At 60.8% G+C, this 19291-nt stretch overlaps 1 protein-coding gene across 5 annotated transcripts in view; it reads left to right on the top strand.

Annotated features, from left to right (window-relative positions):
• Positions 1-4940: 4940 nt before the first annotated feature.
• PRDM15 (PR/SET domain 15) overlaps positions 4941-19291 on the top strand; it is a 61037-nt gene continuing 46686 nt past the window's right edge. Inside the window, exons 1-2 of one of the 5 annotated variants that reach the window (XM_059164776.1) lie at positions 4941-5000; positions 18994-19227. In XM_059164776.1, coding sequence (XP_059020759.1) covers positions 19048-19227 — 180 coding nt within the window. In that variant the 5' untranslated portion in view covers positions 4941-5000; positions 18994-19047. Of the gene's footprint in view, positions 5001-17896; positions 18809-18993; positions 19228-19291 lie in introns of those variants that run through there. The other 4 variants (XM_059164775.1, XM_059164778.1, XM_059164777.1 and 1 more) reach the window with 4 other exon arrangements.

The raw sequence follows: 19291 nt of genomic DNA, 5'->3' as shown, positions 1-19291 counted from the left end.
CACAGCCAGACAGAGGGACAGGTCCCGCACAAAACCGCAGGCATCTCGGCTCCTTCCTGGGGGTCAGTGACTCTGCTTCCCGCCCTCCTTCCTCGCTCTGCCAGGCACTGCAGCTTTCGGAGAAGTGAGGAGCGCACGTGGCCGCTTGGTGGGGTGGCCCCGCCAGGTAGGGAGCAGGAGCCGATGAGCCGTGTCCCCGTGTGCGGCTCCAGCCATCCTGGGCGTGGGTCCGCAGTCTCAGCTCCGGAGGTGGCAAGCCGTGGCAGCCCGGTGTCTCGTCTGCGGTGGAGGCGTCCGGCAGTCTGAGACTGCACCACCGCGTCCTACGTGACCTGGGATCCGTTCTGGGCCGACGCTGTATCAGGAGGCCCGACAGGCCTGCTAGAAAGGCCAGCCCTGCCCTAATGGACCAGCCTTCCCCACTGGATCTCCTGCCGATCACCTCAAGGCACACACTGGACTCCTACCAGACCTGTCTACACCAGCCACGTTTGTTTTATTTTAGAGAAAGGAGAGAGGAGAGAAAGCCCGTGAGTGGGAGGAGGGGCAGAGGGAGAGAATCTTCAGCAGTTCCACGTCTGGTGTGGAGCCCAACGCAGGGCCGGAGCTCGTGACCTGAGCCAAAATTGAGAGATGGGACCCTGCACCGACTGAGCCACCCAGGTGCCCCGCCCCCGACAGCCCACGTTAATCCACGCCAGCCTCCCCCAGTCTGTGAATGTGGCCCCCCTGTCCCCAGCACCACCCCACCAAACACAAGCCCCACCTTCTCTGTGAAACAGCTTCTGCCACTGAGGACAGCCCCGAGAACGCTTCCTTCGGTCCCTGTCACTTGTCCCCGTCTCGCTCCCCCTTATGCTGGCTGCAAGCGGTCAGTGGACCTGTTGGGCTGAGGGCAGTGTAGACCTAGTGAGTAATGAGAGGTATCACCTGGCCCCCATCTATGAGCCCATCTTACCCCGGCTCACAGGAGCCCAGGCGCAGGGGACAGAGCCCGCCACGCACGGGGAGCCGAGGACAGAACCGTGCCACTGTTCACCTTGGCCGCTCCACAAATACAGGGGGCTGCATGTAGATATCAATACCTTGTTCGCAGAAAAGGCAGGTTGGTCCCGCAGAGGTCTGGCCACCAGGATGGAGGATTGGCACAGGGCCCTCTTCCCACAGCACCCGAGAGACACACACAGTCACGCTCCGCCCACCACTGTCCCCGGCTCCGCACGGCCACTTCCACCGTGCAAACCCCTACCTGGCGTCCTGCATGTGGCAAGCATTCGGAACTACTGATGATCCTGATTTAAAGCCGGGTGCTCAGGCGCCCTGGGCTATTTGGTATTTTACACAAAAGCTAGATAACGATTCCTGATCACAGCTGATAGGAATCGAGCACACACTATTGGCCAGAACTCTGTTTGGAGTTTTATTATCTACTGACTCCTACACTCTTTGAAACAACCGCTCGAGTTATGATCCATGTCCACTCCACAGACTAGGAAGCTGAGGCCCAGAGAGGTTAAGTGACTTGCCCAAGATCGCACAGTGGTTAAGTGGCAGGAATACTATAAAGCGAGAAGCACCACTTTGCACAGAGTGAGGAAAATCACTTGCTGATTAGATCCCTTGCTTTATCTGGGCAAGAAAAACCAGCCCGATCGCAAGCTGGAGGGAGTGTAGAGAAGTGGCTTAGGATATTTATTTTTTATAACGTTACGAAAGGAGTCAATTAACAAAAAACCAGGGCTGATGAGACACGGGACTTGGAACGTACATGTCCACTCAGAGGTGGAAGCTCTTCTCAGGTTTAATTTCCTCAGCTTACTTTTAAGAAAAGTAAGGGGCGCCTGGGGGGCTCTGTCGGTGAACCATCCGCATCGGCTCAGGTCATGATCCTGGGGTCCTGGGATCGAGTCCCGCTTCGGGCTCCCTGCTCCGCGGGGAACCTGCTTCTCCCTCTGCCGCTCCCCCTGCTTGTGCTTACTCACTCTCTCTGACAAATAAGTAAAAATCTTTAAATAAAATAAATAAAAATGTCAAACCTACAGAATAACCCATGTAGAGATTCACCGATTTGGGTATAACTGTGCTACCTCCCCATGACCTCTCGATCCACTGCTATGTGGAGACATTGCGTTTTACCCGAAATGCTTCAGAACGCTTTTTCTGAGAAGGACGGCATCGTCACACCCAGTGGTCATCACGCTTGGGGAGCTGGGCACTGAGGCTGCCAGGTATCGGCTCTGTTCAGGTCTCCCCAGCTGAACATCGTTTACAGGTGGCTTTTGTTTTCCTGCTTGGGGTTCAGGCAAGGTTCCTACCTTGTTTTTGTTACGTTAATCATAAAATTTGATGCTTTCAGAAACACAACTTTGAAAAAAATTTGGTATTTCCGATAGATCAGAGAAAGACAATTACGTGATTTTATTCATACACGGAATTTCAGAAACAAAACCCATGCACACAGGGGAAGGGAAGGGAAAATAAAACAAGAGGAAATCAGAGAGGGAGGCAAATCAGAAGCCATGCTAACTCCAGGAAATGGGCTGAGGGTCGCTGGAGGGGAGCAGCTGGGGGGCTGGGGTAAGTGGGGGATGGGCATTCAGGAGGGCCCAGGATGTGATGACCACTGGGCATTGTATGCTATTGATGAATCACTGACCTCTACCTCTGAAACTAATAAAAAAATAATAAAATGCTGGATAGAAATCTGCCTTGAAAGGAACTGCTTCCAGCCTTCGTAGAAGGCATATACTGAACACACTGAAAATTCTCCCGAAGATTCAGTGAGCACCGCGGATATGAATCCCAGCCCTGTGCTACGTACCAACATGAGAAACGGCTTCAGGGGGGCTTGGGTCTTCCACTTTTACAGGTTTTCACCCTCGCTGTAACCTCTCCGTTTTTTCTGCCAACAACCTGCTCTTGCTCATGCTTGCCAGTACCTCTGGTGTGCGGGGGCCCAGAGAAGCTGCCCCCTGGGCTCTGAGGACTGGGAGTGGTCACTTGAGGGGTGGGAGGTAGGCGAGGGGCGTCTGTTAGCTGTAGCGGTCAGGCTGGGGCTCCTGGGGATGGAGCAGAGACCCGAATGCTGAAAAGATGGTGGGGGAGAACCCCAGGAGAGCACTCCAAGGTAGAGGGAATCTGTGCAAAAGACCTCAAGGACGTGGCTAAGGGACAAAAGGCTGGAGGAAGGCGGGGAACCCATAGCTGGGGGGCAGGGGTGTGAGCAGGGTAAGGGCGAGATGACCAAGAGAGGTGTGGGAGGCGGGGATGCAGACCCAGGGAGAGCAGACCCATGAGCCCCAGCAGCCCGAGACTCCCCCGCACCTGCCCAACCTTCTACCCTACAGCAGGGCCCCTCGATGGGTCCTCACTTAACACCAGTCCACACAAGTTCGCCCGGCTGTTGAATAATGCAGCTTGCGGGGCTGCCCGGCCGAGGCTCTATGCATTTGGAATTTCCACATTAACAAATGGCCCAGATGGGGGCTATACCGAATCAGTCTCCCACCAGGAAAGGATGAGACACCTTATTTTCTGCAGTCTCTTCAAAATGATGCTATTGAGCTTTAAAAAAAATATATCTTTGCTAACATAACAGGTAAAGACGATCGCACTCAATGTTGCCTTTTCTCTCTTGACCGCACAGTGCACAGCCTTGCTGATGCCTAAGAAGCACCGAATGTCCCTTGCCAGGAGGGGTCCGTTTTCCCACACGGTGGGCTTTTTCCTGCTGATTCCTGTGACTTCCTGATGCCGGCGGCAAACCATCCCCACAGCTCATCCCCTCGGGGACTCCACTGCGGGAGCTCCGGGGCAGACGAAGAGGCCGGCTCTGGGCCCTGCGCCCCGACGCTCCAGGGCCCCTCTAGTCCCTTCTATTCGCAGCATTCGGCGGCCGCAGGTACATTCCAGGCAGGGCGCCCAGAGGCCTCGCAGCCGGGGGAGCCGGGGGGACAGGGGGGGGCAGAAACAGCCCCGGGGGCAGCGTGGCCTTCACAGCTGCCCTGACCAGGGCCGTGCCGGTCCCGACCTTTCCCCGGAGCCGCACGGCACCGGTCAGCGGTGGATTTCGGGAGCCCGCGGTGCCCAACCGTCCCCGCTGGGCTTTGGGGGCGGAGGGCGGCTCCCCTGCCCGTCCCGGCGGACTGGAGGACGCCGCCCGCACCCGCCGCTTCCCGGGTCACCCGCGATGCAGCCGCAGACCGCCGACGCCCGCGGGGAGCCCGACCTCTCCCACGCCCCAAGGAAATCGAGGCTCCCCGGCCGCCACAAGAGACCTGGAGGGCCAGGGGCTACCGGCGCCTGTCGCTTCGAGGGTCAGGACGCGGCACTCGTCCAGAAGGGACAGCAGAACCGGCTTGCCGCCCTCCCGTCTACACCGCCCGCTTCCCCCCTACTCGAGCCACACCACTCCCTCTCCCACTCTCGGTCCACACCGCCCGCTCCCTGCCGCTCTGTCCACAGCGCCCTCGCCCTCGGTGCCCCCCCCAGCCACGCCTGACCGCTCTCGAGTCCATGCCGCCCGCTGCCGGGTCCGCGGCACCCGCTCTCCCACTCCCGGTCCACACCGCCTGCGACCTGCCTGCTGCGGGTCCACACCGCCCGCGCCTCGCCGCTCCCGGTCCGCGCGGTTTCTCACTCCTCGTCCACACCGCCTGCGACCCGCGGGCCGCCGTGGGTCTACGCCGCCCGCTCCCGGGTGCGCACCCCGCGCCGTCCCACTCCCCCGCCGGCGCGGTCCGCTTTCCCACGACCCGTCCACACCGCCGGCGACGCGCTTGCTGCCGTCGGTCCCCGCCGTCCGCAGCCGCCGCTCCCGTCCGCGCCGCCGCTCTCCGTCCGCCCCCGTCCGCGCCGCCCGCGCCGGCGCCTCGGCCCCGCGGACTACAACTCCCACAATGCCCCGCCGCCGCCCCCCGGCTTCCGGTGCTGCGCAGTTTCCGGAGCGGATCGCAACCCGGAGTCCGGATCCGAGCCCGCTCTGCACATTCCACAGGCAGGTAAAGCCCGGGGCCCCGCGCCCGCCGCCGCCCCCGCGCGCCGCCCCGGCCCCGCCCGGCCCGCGCCCGCGCCCCGCGCCCCGCGCCCGGCCCGCCGCCCCGGCCCCGCCCGCCCGCCGCCCGCCCCGGTCCAGCCGCCATGCCGACTGTTCTTTGTTACATTCGCCGGCTGCGGGCTCCGTGGGCGATCGGAGTCAAAACCCGGCTGGATTTCGCGGAGCCGCTCCGGGATCGCCCTGCGCGCCGCCCGCCCGCCACCCCGCGGCCCGCGCGCTCCGGGCCCGCCGCCGCCCGCCGCCGCCGCCGCCGCCGCCGCCGCCGCCGCCGCCGCCGCCCGGCCGCCGTGGGCCGCGCTCGCCCGTGGGTGCGGCGCGGGGGCTCCTCCGCCCCCGGCCCCGGCCCGCGCTCCCCGCCCCCGGGCGCCCTCGCCGCCGACGGCCCGGCGTGATGTCACCGTCCCCGTCGTCGGGCTCGGCCCCGGGGCGCCCCGTCCCGGCGGTTAGGAGCGCCGACCCGCGGTCCGGGCGGCGGGGCTCCCGCGGCCCCCCGGGGCGCCCCGCCCCCTCTCCTGCACCCCCTGGGCGGCCGGGGAAGGGGGTGGAGCCCGTGCGCGGTGACCGGAGTGGGGGGGGGGGGCGCGGCTGCGCGAGGAAGGGGCTGCGGGTCGCGCAGGTGAGGCCCGGCCGGCGCGGGCGGAGGCGCTGGCCACGCGGCCTCCGCGACGGGGGCAGGTGCGCGGCGGGGGTCGGGCGTGGGGAGCCAGCGTGGACGCGCGGGGGACGCGCACCTGCCGGTGCCCCAGCCTGGGGCTCGCCTCTGCGACGCTGTTGAAATCGCGGAGGGGGCTCCTCCCCGCAAAGGCGCGGAAATAGCCCCGACCTCCCCCCACGTTAAAATGGTAGAAACAAGCGTGACATCAGAGACGCTGACCGCGGCGCCCGCACAGAACCACCTTTGCTTAAGCCACTTGCACGAAGTCCGGACGCACCAGGTCCATCGCGGGCCCCGCGTGGCGCCCCAGCGCGTTTGGGGATGAAAGTAGGGAAGCACCTGGTTTCCCGATAAGCCTTAACAGGCCTGGTGGGGAGAACTGCCCCAGAGGTGCCAGGAGGCAGCGGCTGCGGTGACAAGTGCCCCGGCCCCGGGACAGCACCCGGGATACTTTGTTTCCCAGCCGCGGTGACAAGTGTCCCGGTCCCGGGACAGCACCCGGGATACTTTGTTTCCCAGCCGCGGTGACAAGTGTCCCGGTCCCGGGACAGCACCCGGGATACTTTGTTTCCCAGCCGCGGTGACAAGTGTCCCGGTCCCGGGACAGCCCCCCGGGATAGCCCCCCGGGATACTTTGTTTCCCAGCCGCGGTGACAAGTGTCCCGGTCCCGGGACAGCACCCGGGATACTTTGTTTCCCAGCCGCACCTTCTCCCATTGTCCGCGGCTTCCCTGTCCACGCAGCTTCTCCGAGTTTCCTTGACCTCTGGGCTTTGCGGTGAATGGCTGAGTCGGAGAGCTGGGGTGTGGGTGTGGAAGGGGAGAACCGGCAAAGGCCTCCTTTCTGGGGCTCTCCCTGTTGACTTCTCTGATTCATGTTTCTGGCAGAAAAAGTTCCCAACAGAGGGTTTAATGGTATATTCTATTTTGGAAGCAGAAAGGCCGGTTATTCTTTCCCAGGAGACAAATAAATACATTTAAAAAATCAACCCCAATTCCAAGGCTAATACCTTTCCTCGGGGTAATTATAGTTGAGAAAGAGCTCTGTTTGCCTCAGATCAACCTCTCATTATCATTCTTTTGATATCGTTATCCGGGGAGAACGCCAGCAAGAGAACACTCCTCCCATTTTGCAGACTTAAGGGAGATTTAAGGTACTTTTCTGATAACGCGTGATTTCAGAGGGCAGGTTGGTTCAGCAACGGCTTCCGTGCTTTCCCAATCTCCTCGTCGGGTTTGGAAGGGGAGGCTGGCACCCGCCCCCGCCCACCTCCAGCAGTTCACGCCGTGCATTTTCGTCCCTTTGGCCATTCGTTCCACAAATATTTGTTCGGTGTGCGCCTGTCATATGCTGGGCACTGCAGAGAACAGGGGAGAAGGCCCTGTCTCTTGGGTCTGATATGCTGGTGGGAGGGCAGCATTGACTGAAACAGTCGAATCTGAACTTGGTCAGGTGGACCACAGTTAGAGCACGTAGGGGACAGGAGGCAGATGGACGCTGGGTGTGGGTGGGGGTGGCCACACATGCTGTCCGAGCAGGGGACACCGGGGCTCAGATCAGTGCCGCAAAGCTCTCCTAGAGGTCTGGGGTGAGAGTGTCATGGGCAGGGGAGTGGCAGGTGCAGAGGCCTTGGGGGAAAAGAGCTTTGTGTGCCCAAGGGTGAGCCGGGCAGTGTGACCGAGGGGAGAAAGCACAGGAGGGCCACGCGGGCTATCCACCATTCAGCGTGTATCCCCAGTGCCCAGCGGATGCCACCGACGGTCTTTGGGCAGGAGTGGGACAGGATCTGTGTCTTTTTCTCGATGACCCCGTCCTTGCCTCGTGGGGAATCCGGGCCTGACAATTACAAACAGGGTGGAAGCAGGAGGCAAAGGAGGAACCAGGACAGAGTTACATCCAGAGCCAGGAGGCCGCGCTGTGGGTTTGGTTGGGAAATGTGGTGGGTGACTGGAGGGACCGTTGCGGAGCTGCAGGCGCAGGTGGGTGGAGACCGGGGAGGTTGGGGTGCGGATGGGGGGGAATCGGCCCCGCAGACAGCGGCATCTTCTAACCACCCCTCTAGGGTGAGAGAGACCCTTGCTCAGGGCCTAGAGTCTGGGTCCTCACCTCCCCGACACACTCTGATCCCGAGGAACGACCTTCCACTCAGAGTCCGGGAGACTCTGAGACAGGCAACCCCATCTCCGTTCTTGGGCTGGGCCGCGGCCCCAGGTGCAGAATCCTCAGGAAACAACGGATGTGTGGGTGTGGGGGCTGTGGCTTCACTGTGGGTAAGAGACCTCAGGCTTTCAGCAGATGTGGAGCTGGTGGGGACCTGTGGAGGGTCACAGCGGTCGTTGTCGAGTGGCTGCGGGAGACGCTGCGGTAACAGCCGTTACCTCCCTCCTGGTCACTCGTCTGCAGAACAAGGCTCCCGGCGCTCACGTTGACAGCAGCGGAGAGTGGGAACAGCTGCGAGCGCGTGTCCGTGACCGGTGAGCCGCTGGGGAAGGGCCTCAGCCTCATCAAGGCCGTTAGAGGACAGTTGATCGAACGTGTGCTGTCATTGCTCGGTCCGCGGGGTTCCAGTGACTGCAGTGCCAGCTCCACCCGGAGGAAAGGATCCCATGCTCTGGTCCGGAGGATCAATGCCGATTTGATTTATGTGCATAAACGGATTCGCATCCTGGCAGGGTGGGCTTCGGCAGGAAGATGGAGCTGGGGTTTGGCGTCAGCAGGGAGGGGCGTGGAGATCCCAGACGAGGAAGGGCCGTGAACTTCCCGACTGCGGAGGGAGAGCTCGTGCCCGTGCCTTGAAACAGATGGCTGTGCATGTCACCCTGTGGCGCTCGATTCCAATAGACGTGTTTAGAAGAGTGACCTAACGGTTTTATTTTAAGAAGCCAATATTTATAATATGCTGGAAATTATGTCCCTTGCAGCTGTTAAAACTAGGGGCGAGCCGTTCAAGCCGTCAGCTCCCGTGTAGGGCGTGTCGGCAGAGAGGTCGGCGGTGCCTGGAACCAGGCATCAGGTGGGGTCTGGGGCCGAGGGTGGACCGCGTCTGGACTGGGGACACGGGTGTGGGGTAGGTGCTGGGTCTGGAGGGAGAGGGGACTCGGGGGTAGCCTGGGTTACCCCCACCACCACCGGGGGTGGATTTAGACAGAAGACAGGAAGGGAGGGGAGCTCAGGAATGTGCCCCCAGAGAAACTAAGGGAGAGCAGGAGTTTCCAGAGGGAGGGCTCGAGAGCCACGGGGGAGCTGACGTAAGGAAAACAGTTTTGAGTGAGCTCTGGTTGAGGCTGGTGTGGACGGTCCAGGGCCCTAACTTGCTGCAGAGAGAGGTATGTGCTGAGGAGGGCGCAGGTGGTCTTGGGTCTCTCAGGGGGAAGGGGGCGTGGCCTGTTGGGGGGCAGAAGGGGTGTGGCCAGGAGGGCGTCCCCAAGGGGGGGCCCTTTGGATGACGTCCTCCAGATCAGGTAGGCTTTGACAGAAGGACGGAGAGTTTCTGGAACAGGAAGCAAGGGTCACAGAGGCTGCAAGCTGGCCGTGGAGAATTTGGGGTGTTGAGGAGCCCTTGGAGTGGCGCAGAGGGGCAGCTCCGGGTCACAATTGGGGGCCCAGCTGAGGCCTCTCACCCTCCTAAAATCCACAGAATCCCAACCCTGGGCCCTCTCCCAAGCCTTCTGGGGCCCGCGGGGTCACAGTTCCACGAACTCCCATCAAAATGAAACTTGGATTTCTCCGAGATGATGCCTTTCTTTGCTTGGTCTGTGCCGGGGGTCACCGGCTTGTTTGGTTGATTTTTGGTGTTTCACGTGATCGGCGTCCCCAGCTCACAGCCGTGAGCCTTGCTGGGTCACTTGCGTCCGCGGAACTCCGCTGTCCGACGGCCGTCTGCCCTTGCGGTGGGAGGCACCATCCCCGTGAGTCGGGGGTCCTCCTGTCGTGGTCTGCGTGGGGCTGGTGCTCGGGATGACGGAGCAGGACCGTACTGTCCACTCATGCTCTGGGGACAGGACAACAAGGAGTGCCCTTGGGACTGTCCCTGCAGGACAAGGACTCTTACAGGAGGAGCGGGCCACGTGTGTCGCCTTGCGTAAGGCTAGAGCACGCAGAGTACTCAGAGTACATTTGCATCTCCTTGTGACCCAAAACACAGGAGTGACTTCAGCACCACGTCAGTCCCGAGGCTGGCAGAGGCCTGGTTCTGAGCCGGCCGCGTCCGTCCCGCTCACTGATTCTGTGTTCTCAGTCTCCGCGCGTCCCGGGGGCCCCTCTCCCTGGCACGCCTGACCTCCCGGACCCGCGCTGTGGCCCCGGAGCTCCCCCACCTTCTGCTGAGAATGCCCGAGGGTCTTTTCATCACCAGAGCTCCCAAGGGGGCCCAGTTGGAAAGCGTCAGCCGCCCGCATAGAAACGTGCGTGTGCAGAAAGACCACTGTCGGGGAGGCTCTGATCAGCACAAGAAAGGCCATACTTCCTTGGTTTACATTTTGGGGGGGCAGAGTGCAGACCTCTGTCTCCCCTCGTTGCTCAGAAATCTTCCTAAAGAACCAGATGTGCACGTCAGAGATACAGACGTTGTCTCCAATGAAAGGAAGGGGCTCAGGGAGAGAAACAGGAGAAACTGGAAAAGAAGGAACACGAGAAAATCTGCAGGCTGGGGGGGGGGGGCGCGCAGGAGCAGCGCTCAGCCCTGAAGCAGGTTGGGATGCGCAAGGGCGGTGGAGGGAGGCAGAAGGTCTGAAAGTTTCTGGGGGCAGAGGCTGGCCAGCGGGGACAGTGTCCCCCCTCCCCTGTGACGCTGGACGTCCCGCCTTCCCGGCCTGAGTGTACAGGACCACAGGCCCCGCAGACCAGCTGTCGTCGGAGGCGTGAATAAGACATCTGCGGACACGGCAAGTCTTCTCAAAAGATGGGCCTCCGGCGCAGCCCTCCGAGGCGACCACAGGGACGCGCGCCCCAGACGGAGAGAGGGGACCTGAGGGTGGAGACAAGGCGCCCAGGAGTCCGGAGCTGCTCACCACGAGCCCGGGCACCGCGGAGGGACGCGTCCGGCCCCCAGCCTGTGTCTGGCCTCCAGGGCGGGTGGGCCCCCTGCACCCTGGCCAGGGCTTGACCCCAGGGCGGACAGACGGACAGCACAGGGAGGAGCGGTTGCAGGACATGGGGGTGTGGCCAAGAGCACCTGGCCCCAGCGCCGTCGCCACCAGCAGCGTCCGCACACGGACACACGCTATGGGACCACCACGCGGCGCGAACCCCACATGACACCGTCTACACACAGATGACATGAGGTCTGCACACCAGCACGCACAACCAGATCTGCGCACAACACAAGGCCTGCCGACAACAGCAAAACACAACACCTACAGAGACAAGACCCCCACCCTCCACACACAACCAGAGCTACACGTAACATGGGACCGACACACCAGCACACACAACACCCACGTGAACCAGTGCACCAGGTCCTCACGCACAACGTGACCGACACAGAACAACAAAGTCTAACCTGCGTACCCAGTGACCGAGTGTGTGCAGATAATAAGAACTAAGGAGATATGAAAAAGTAAATCATTACCTGCCTACAGGTCACACTGCAAGTGTGTGAATAATAAATGTGCTCGAGCAAGCAGTCGGTGCAGTCGCTGGTGTTTCAGATCATTCATGTCATGATGTTACACACTGATTTCACCAAAATGACGTTGGGGGTGCAGGGAGGGGGACAGAGTGGGCCGCCGTGAGAACTCAGGGTGCAGCCCCCAGGGCCCAGGGCCTCAGTGAAGCCCGTCCTTCCCAGACGCGGAGGCCAATGTGGCATAAAGACAGGAGACAGGCCGGCCTGGGAGGCACCGTAGGAAACCAGGCAGAGCGGTTGTCTCTTGGCTTCCATGGTGTGTGTATGGTTTGTAGCTGTTCACTTTTCCTTTTTTTTTTTTAAGATTTATTTATGAGAGAGAGAGAGCGTGCGCAAGCGAGCGGGAGGGGGCGGAGGGGCGAGGCAATCTCTAGCAGATTCCTGCCTGAGCGCAGAGCCCAACGCAGGGCTCAATCCCACGACCCTGAGATCAGGAGCTGAGCCGAGATTTAAGAGTCGGACGCTACCGACTGAGCCCCCCCAGGCGCCCTGCAACTGTTCACTTTAATAGAGGGGAAAGTGACCTAGGATGAGAACAAGAGCAAGATGCGGGAGTGAGAGGTCTGGGTGCTCCATCGTCTAAGGGCCCCGCCCTGAGAGGCGGCTTGAGCTAGGTGGGGGACAGTTTTCTTCCCGCAGGTCACCTGGGTATGTGCCATGCCCCCCTGGGGGGTGCCCTCCTGTTCCCAAGTTCCTGGTCCCGGATCTGGAGACACGGTACCTGTTGGGGGACAGGGGCCATCCTGAAGTCAGGAAGCTGCTGATAAGGTCCTGTGGCCACAGCAGAGGCCCGTGTTCCGTGTCCATCCCACAGAGACACACAGAGAGAGACTGGCCTCCCACGTCTGCTTTCGAGAGCCCCTGTCAGCCTGCAGATTCCGGAGCGGGAACCAGCGGGTGGGTGAAGCGGTTCTCGGGAGTTAGTCTCCAGGCAGTGAAACACTCCCCGAGTGGTCACGGAGCCCCGGGCGGCGCGCAGCTGTCCAGTGGCCTGTGGCAGTCAAACTCGGTCCTCCTGGTGGCGTCACGGTGGTGGGAGAAAGGGGCATGGGCATGCACGGTGGCCGCCTGGGACTTTAAAAGCGGTGGCCGCCCAGAGAGAGCACGCACGCCACACCGGAGGGAGGGGGAGATGCACCGAGAGGAGGCAGAGGCGAGGCAGTGGGGCTGGCGGGAGGGCGGGTGAGGGAGGCTCTGGGAAGGTCCCGAAAGGAAAACTCTGGGCCGGAGCGGAGGCCCGTGTGATGGGAGACAAGGTTGGAAAGCACTGGGGGCTGTAACCGGTGCACAGAATTGTCGATGTCGAGTTCACGGGTTTGAACTAAGCAAGCAGGCGTGACTGCCGTATCGTGCTGCTTCTCTCTGACACCGCAGGCTTGTTTCCGGAAAACAGACGCAGGCAGGGTCATGGGGGGCGTGGGGTTGTGCCTTGGAAAGTGCTAGGGAGCCACTGTCTTACGGGATTGTCACGATGAGCTAGAATTTCAAAGCCGTACCTGTGCGGGCTGAAGGGCTCGTTGTGCAAAGGAGGAAACTGAGGCCCCAGGAGAGGAAATAGCTAATATGGAGGTATCTGACGTCCAGAACAGGGCAGAGCCAGACTCACACCCTGGTCCCTGGTGCCTGTGCCCTGCAGCAGGACCAGCCCCTTCCCTTGCACTGGCACACCCAGTCTGTGCTTTGGGCTGCAGTTCTCGAGCACATGAAACAGTGTGCGCACAAGTGTACCAGATAAGCTCAGACCCTGCTGGGCTAAACACTTTCCAGCAGATTTTTTATTACAGGACTTCTCAGGGCCTTTACTGTGCCATTGTGAATCAGGACTCCAGATTGGGAATCTGCAGTGTCTCACCAATTTACTGGCCACACAATTCCTCTCTACCCACCTGCTACTTCCCGGGGGTCCACACCCCACCCAAGACCCGTCTTTCAGGAACATTCTGCAGCACACGTTTGTCAAGGTGGCTCATTTGTTTGCTTTTCTCTTTTCATCATTTTTCCCTTAAAGCTTTTAATATTTTATGGCACATGGGCCCAGTGGAAAACATCCTTCTTGCTTAAAAAATGTTCCCTGAGCCTCTAGACCAGGGCTGAGCACTTGAAATGGCTGATCTGAGTGAAGATAGGGTATACGCATGAAAAAAATCATTAATTATTCTTATATTAATTACATGTTGAAATGATAACATCTTGGTTATATTCTGTTAACTAAAACGTTACCAAAATTACCTGTGTGAATTCCAGCAAGACTTGATGTAGGTAAAGGCACAGTTGTTCTAAAAGTTTGTATAGAAAGTCAAGGGATGAGCATGGCTTAAACCGTCTCGAAGGAGAATAAAGTGAGAGGAAAAAGTCTACCACGTTGTAGGACTTTTTCCAAAACCGTGGTCCTTCCGCCAGCATTGCCTGCTGTCTGCCAGGCCTGGTGCTGGCCAGGGACAGACACCGCGGCGGGCGTCGGAACAGGAGAGAGAAGGCAGACGTCCAGCCGCACGAGTAGGGACAGCTGGTTCTGGGCAGAGGCGCAGAAACATTTCCGTGGTGCCGGCCCACTGCTCGTCTGTGGGCAGAATGACCCTCAGCATCCTGTCCTACACAGACATGCACTCAAATGGGAGAATGCAGCTTAACGTGTGAAAGTGGAACGCTCTCCCGGGCAAGCTCGGAGGCAATCTGGGGAGCCAAGGCTCAGCGCACGGGTTGTAGCCAGGACACCAGAAACACAATCCACAGAAGCGAAGATCAGTGAGTGGGGCTTGATCACGTGAGAAACCTTCGTTGGGCCAGGCCCCCGTTGGGAGGATCCCAAGCAGAGCTGTAGGGAGGGAGAAAGTGCTTGGGAGCCACGTTTCTGATGAAGGGGCTAGATACGTGGGGACCCTCGAGATACAACAGGGAAAACCCCAGGCGGTCTGAGGGGACACTCAGTGATGAGGTGATATACACGGCAGAGTGGCCGCGAGAAGGTGTCCAGTGACCTTCGCCATTCGGGACGTGCGAAGGGAAGCCCCCGGGAGATGCCGGGTCCGTCTGTGACGGCGGCTCCGGTCAGACCCAGTGGCGACCCCAGACGCTGGCAAGGACGCCGAGACACTGGGCCTCTCAAACACTGTCACAGCTTCTTAGTCAATGAAGCGTGCACTTGTCGGCGACCTGGCCTGACCCCTCGCACTCCAGGGCATGGATCCCAGGGAGGTGACAGCCGTGTCCACACAAAGCCGTGCACGCTTGTTCACAGCTTCATTATAAGCAAAAGCCTCAAGTGGGGGAAAGCCCGGGGGTCCCCCAGCATGGGAACTGTTAAACCAACCGTTTCACACCCATGCCTCTGAGTGTTACAGCTCCACACAGGGATGCCCTGTCCCGGTGACAACCTGATGGACCTCTGGGGCATTTTGCTGAGTGAAAAAAAGCCAGCGTCCGAAGGTGTCGTCATGCACGATTCTGTCCGTATGATCCCCTTGAAACGACAGCGTGTCAGAGACGGAGACTGGCTTCGAGGTGGCTGGAAGTCAGGGGTGGCTGGAGGGGGCGTGACATTGAGGGGGCCCATTGGCAAGGTCTTCTCCAGATGGAGCAGTCCTCCTGCATCTGGATGGTGGGGGAGGCCACCCAGAGCTGCAGCTGTGGTGCTGGTGCACGGAGCGACAGGGACACACTCCGTGCGGTGGCCTCGTGGGAACCGTGCCGTCCCCCATAGTTACGTAAGCCAGACCGTCGGGGAAGTGCGCGTGGAGGGTGCTTGGGGCCTCTCTGTGCTCTTTTGGAAATTTCCTGTGATTCTATAATTATTTCAGAATGTAACACAAACAGCTCCCAGCGTGGGGCGTGTGGCTCACCCGAGACTTGCGTTGGAGAGCGAGGCCGGCTGGATCCAGTCTGTCGTCCCAGCCGGGGACGGACTCGCGGTGTGCCACTGCCTCACTTCCGGAACCCTCCCCCGACACCTGTCACATAGCTGGTCCCGGGAGGGACAGGGAAGGCCCCATCAGGCCAAGAAACCAGAGAGAATCTTCATTTCACACTTACGTCACCGTCACCGGCGGCCCTGAAAACGCCTCTTCCCGGAGTTATTTTTAGCTGCCTGCGTTCTCAGGTTGTGATGTGTTCGTTGCGCAACACTTCCACCCGGGTTGCTTTTTTTGAATCGGGGCTTTTGCAGGTCCCACTAAAAGATGGTCTTTCTCCACCTCCCCCCCACCAGGATGGTGACTACAAAAACAAAGGAGCAGGACAGCAGGCGTGGGGGGACGCGGGGCAGCGGGAAGCCCGGGCACCGCGGGCGGGACGGACGGTGACCCAGCCGCTGTGGGCGCCGTATGGCGAGTCCTCAGCCCATGAGACAGAGTCCCCCTGCGATCCAGACTTCTGTGTCCAGGTCCACCCCCGGACGGGTGGAAGCGAGGACTCCGAGAGCCGCTTGTACCCTGCGTTCACGGCAGCAGGATTCGCGATAGCCGAGGGCTGGAAACAGCCCCGTGTCCGACGGCGGGTGAAGGGCTACGCACGGTGTGGCCGGTCTGCACAGGGGAGGGGTGTCCAGGCCGCAGGAGGGGGGGCATTCTGACCCCCGCTGCCCCGCTGGGGGGCCTGGAGGACATCGAGCCTAGTGACACAGGCCAGACACAAAAGGACACGTTCTGTCAGATCCCACCGGCGAGAGGAGCCTCCAGTAGTCAGACCCGCACAGAGCAGTCTTCGTAAAAAGCGTCCACACCTGTCCTCCTGAGGGAATTTGAGTTGTGTGGCCTGTGCTGCTTCTCCCCTCTCCAGGCCGGTGTTTCCCTAAGGGTGGGCTGTAGAAGCTTCTGGACGGCAGGGGTTCTGTAGAGCCGTGCTGTGTCCTTATAGAAGATTCCTGCGAATCTCAGAGTAGCCCGATGAGGTGTCTGGGCTTTCTGAGTGGAGAGCAGTGGTGGGACGTCTTCCCCGCATGTCAGAGTTCTGGCTGTGAACACTTGTCACCACGGAAATGAACTCTGGTCCCCTCCCCACCTGCCCGAGGCAGCCAGGCTCGGGCCCCGTGGGAGACCAGTGGCCATCACTGGGGAGATGTGGCTGGCTTGGTGCCCTCCTGCAGCCGGGCTTGGGTCCCAGACGGATTGTGATCTTGTGATTGACCTTGGTGGCGGAGAGCTGCCTGATCACTGCAGGTGAAGCAGGTGCACCTCACTCAGACCTTTCCCCCTTCGTACTGAGGAAGGCGTATGCGGGGCTTCCCTGGGGGCCGGAGCACCCTCCCCAGAAGCGGAGGGCGAGGAGCCGTTGGTCTGGCCAAGCCCGGGTCCCACACGCGGCCCTTCCAGGCTTCCTCCCAGCGGGCTACAGGGGGCACCTGCCGGGTCGTATGTGGTGGCAGGGGGGAAGGCTCATACCTGTTCTGCTGCCTCAGACAAAGCAGAGCTTCACCACGTGGCGCCGGCGGTGCCTGTGGATACTGGGGCAAGGGACGGATGTGGCCCCGTCTGAGCCGTTGGAATGTTCTCACGGGCACCAGCTGCCGTCCTGAAAAGCCTCCATTTCCTGTGACGGCATCACAGTTTGCAAGCTTTCTTCGCTAACGCAGATTATCTGTTCAGACTTTCTTTTGAGTGCGTGGAGCTGGAAACCCTACAGAGAGTGTCTGCATCCGAGGGAGAGGGAAGAGGGAAGGCAGGAGCCCTGGGAAAGCAAGGCCAGGCCCACACCGCCCCAGACGGCGCACGGGAAGGGCCTCGTGGCCTGCCTGTGTGGGGGGACGGAGCAGGCGGGCCCTGGGTCCTGGCTGGTGGGTGGCTGAGGCTGGCAGGAGCAGGTGCTCTGAAACACGGAGGAAGTGGGATAAGCATTGGATGGGGACACGGGGAGTCTCTTCCGGTCTCCCCACTAATCTACCCCAATTTCTGAAGTTCCCGTCCTAAGTTAGACAAATGAGGCATCTGAAGCTTTCCGACCAACTCTGAATTATCTGGCGGCACCGAGGAGCCCAGGGGAAAGACACCGAGACTTACTGTTGGTGGGGCGCGGTGCACCAGGGACATGAGGGTTTCAAAAGGGAGAGAGTAGGAAGATCGTGGTTCTGTTGGGAATCTGGGTGAAAAACCAACAGACAGCCCACAGACACTGGCCACGATCTATGACAACCCGAGACAACTGTTTAATAAGAAGGTCAACCCCGCGTTGGGATTCGGCGGGGAGGGGAGTTGATGGGGAGGGAGGGGTCTGGAGGGTGAGCCTGGGCTCTGTGGAAGGAGCCGGGGGGCTTGCACGGGTGGGGGGTCTCTAGGAAAAGCAAACGGCGGAGGCAGCACGATCCTGTGGAGGGGACCTCGGTCCCCAGTGGGGGTGGGGGTACGTGCAGGGACATATGTGGAGGAGCAGATGGCCCCGTCAGCATTGCCGCCCTCCCTGGGCCTGGCCTGCACGGGCCCCAACACGGCCGATCGATGGCTCTTGCCCTGTGGATCCTGTAGGGTCTCCGGATAAACGAAACACAGAAGTGATTACCACTGTAAGGTCAAAGTTGCGGCGAGGGAAAATTGCAGGGTGCTTTTAGAACGTGTTACAAGGCCTTAATTTGGACAGGCGGACCAGGAAACCCTTCCCCGAAGATGTGCCAATTAAGCTCAGATGTGAAGAATGAGTAGGAGTGAGCCCACGGCAGAGCCCGGCGGAGGCTCCAGGCGCAGGGAGGAGCCTGTGGGAGGCCGGGGGCAGGAAGGCGCTGGGTGCTTCTGGGAACTAGTGGGAGGCCACAGAGGCCTAAGAGGTCAGCGAGGGGGGTTGGGCAGAGGAGCCTGCTGGGCTTGGTTCTGTCCCGGGGACAGTAGGAGGCCATCGGCTTTCAGGGTGACAGACGATATGATTGGGTCCCAGTTCTCAATGAAGCTCCCTCTGCAGCGTGGGAAGTGGAGGCCGGCCGGGGGTCAGGAGCAGGACGAGTCTTCGGGGGCCCTTGCCGCCTTCCAGGAGGGAGGAGGTGGGGTGTGGTCCACGGAGGCTGCGGGTAGGGTGTGTGGGGCCGCTGGCCCCGGGGCGGGACCAGTACATCTCTGACCACCGTGTTCTAAGATGTGGGCGGCCCAGGAGGGCCCCGTTGGGCAGGGAAGCCAGGAATGGCCCGGCGCTCGCTTCTGGCATGTCCGGCTGCTTGTGGCCTCCAAGCGAAGGTGTGGGGGCAGCTGGACATCCACATCAGACTCCTCGGAGCAGTACCAGCCGCCGATGGTCTGCACGTAGGCGTGGAAGCAGGAGTGGCTGCCCGGGGAGGGGTCCTCCGGAGGAGCGGTGAGAAGGGGCGCGGGCTGTGCCCCAGGAGAGCCCAGACTAGATGGGGAGAAGGAGGACCCCCCGCGGGGGAGTGGCTGGGGAGGACAGTGGCTGGCCGAGTCCCAGGTGACCGGCCAGGTGAGGTGAAGAAAAGATGCCTGTCCACGGCCAGAGCAAGTGGAAGAGGAGGCACAGGACGAGCGTGCGTGGACGCCATTTACGGGTAATTTTATCATGAGGAATTTGATAATTCCAGCCGGTAGGCCGGCTGGCAGACCCCGTTCCCCGCGGACCCATCACCCGGCTGATCTGCCCCATGTCCCTGTCCCGGAATCCCCACGGGTAGTGCGCGGAAAGAGAAGGGGCCAGGCTCCGGCCCCAGGGCTGAGTTTGTGTTTCGGTCCGCAGCTCTGCAGAAGGAGCCTCACGGGAGCCACGATCCCAGCCCGCTGGGAACCTCTCATGCTACTCCCTCAGTGTGCCCGGAGACCAGAGTTCCGGTTTCCAGCTGCCCAGCGAAAGCCACCCACGCTGTTTTCATCGGAATCTGGCCCCAACCCGAACACTGTGCTTAACGCCGCTTCTACGGGGCTCCCAGAGGGGCTCAGTCGGCTAAGTGCCCAACTCCTGAATTCAGCTCAGGTCATGATCCAGGGTTCCTGGGATCAAGCCCTGCATCAGGGCTCCCTGCTCAGTGGGGAGCCTG

This window comes from Mustela lutreola, chromosome 2, assembly GCF_030435805.1.
Source record: "Mustela lutreola isolate mMusLut2 chromosome 2, mMusLut2.pri, whole genome shotgun sequence".
In the NCBI taxonomy this organism is placed as follows: Eukaryota; Metazoa; Chordata; class Mammalia; order Carnivora; family Mustelidae; genus Mustela; species Mustela lutreola.
The sequence above is the reverse complement of the archived record's forward strand: the minus strand, read 5'-3'. Positions and strand labels throughout refer to the sequence as shown.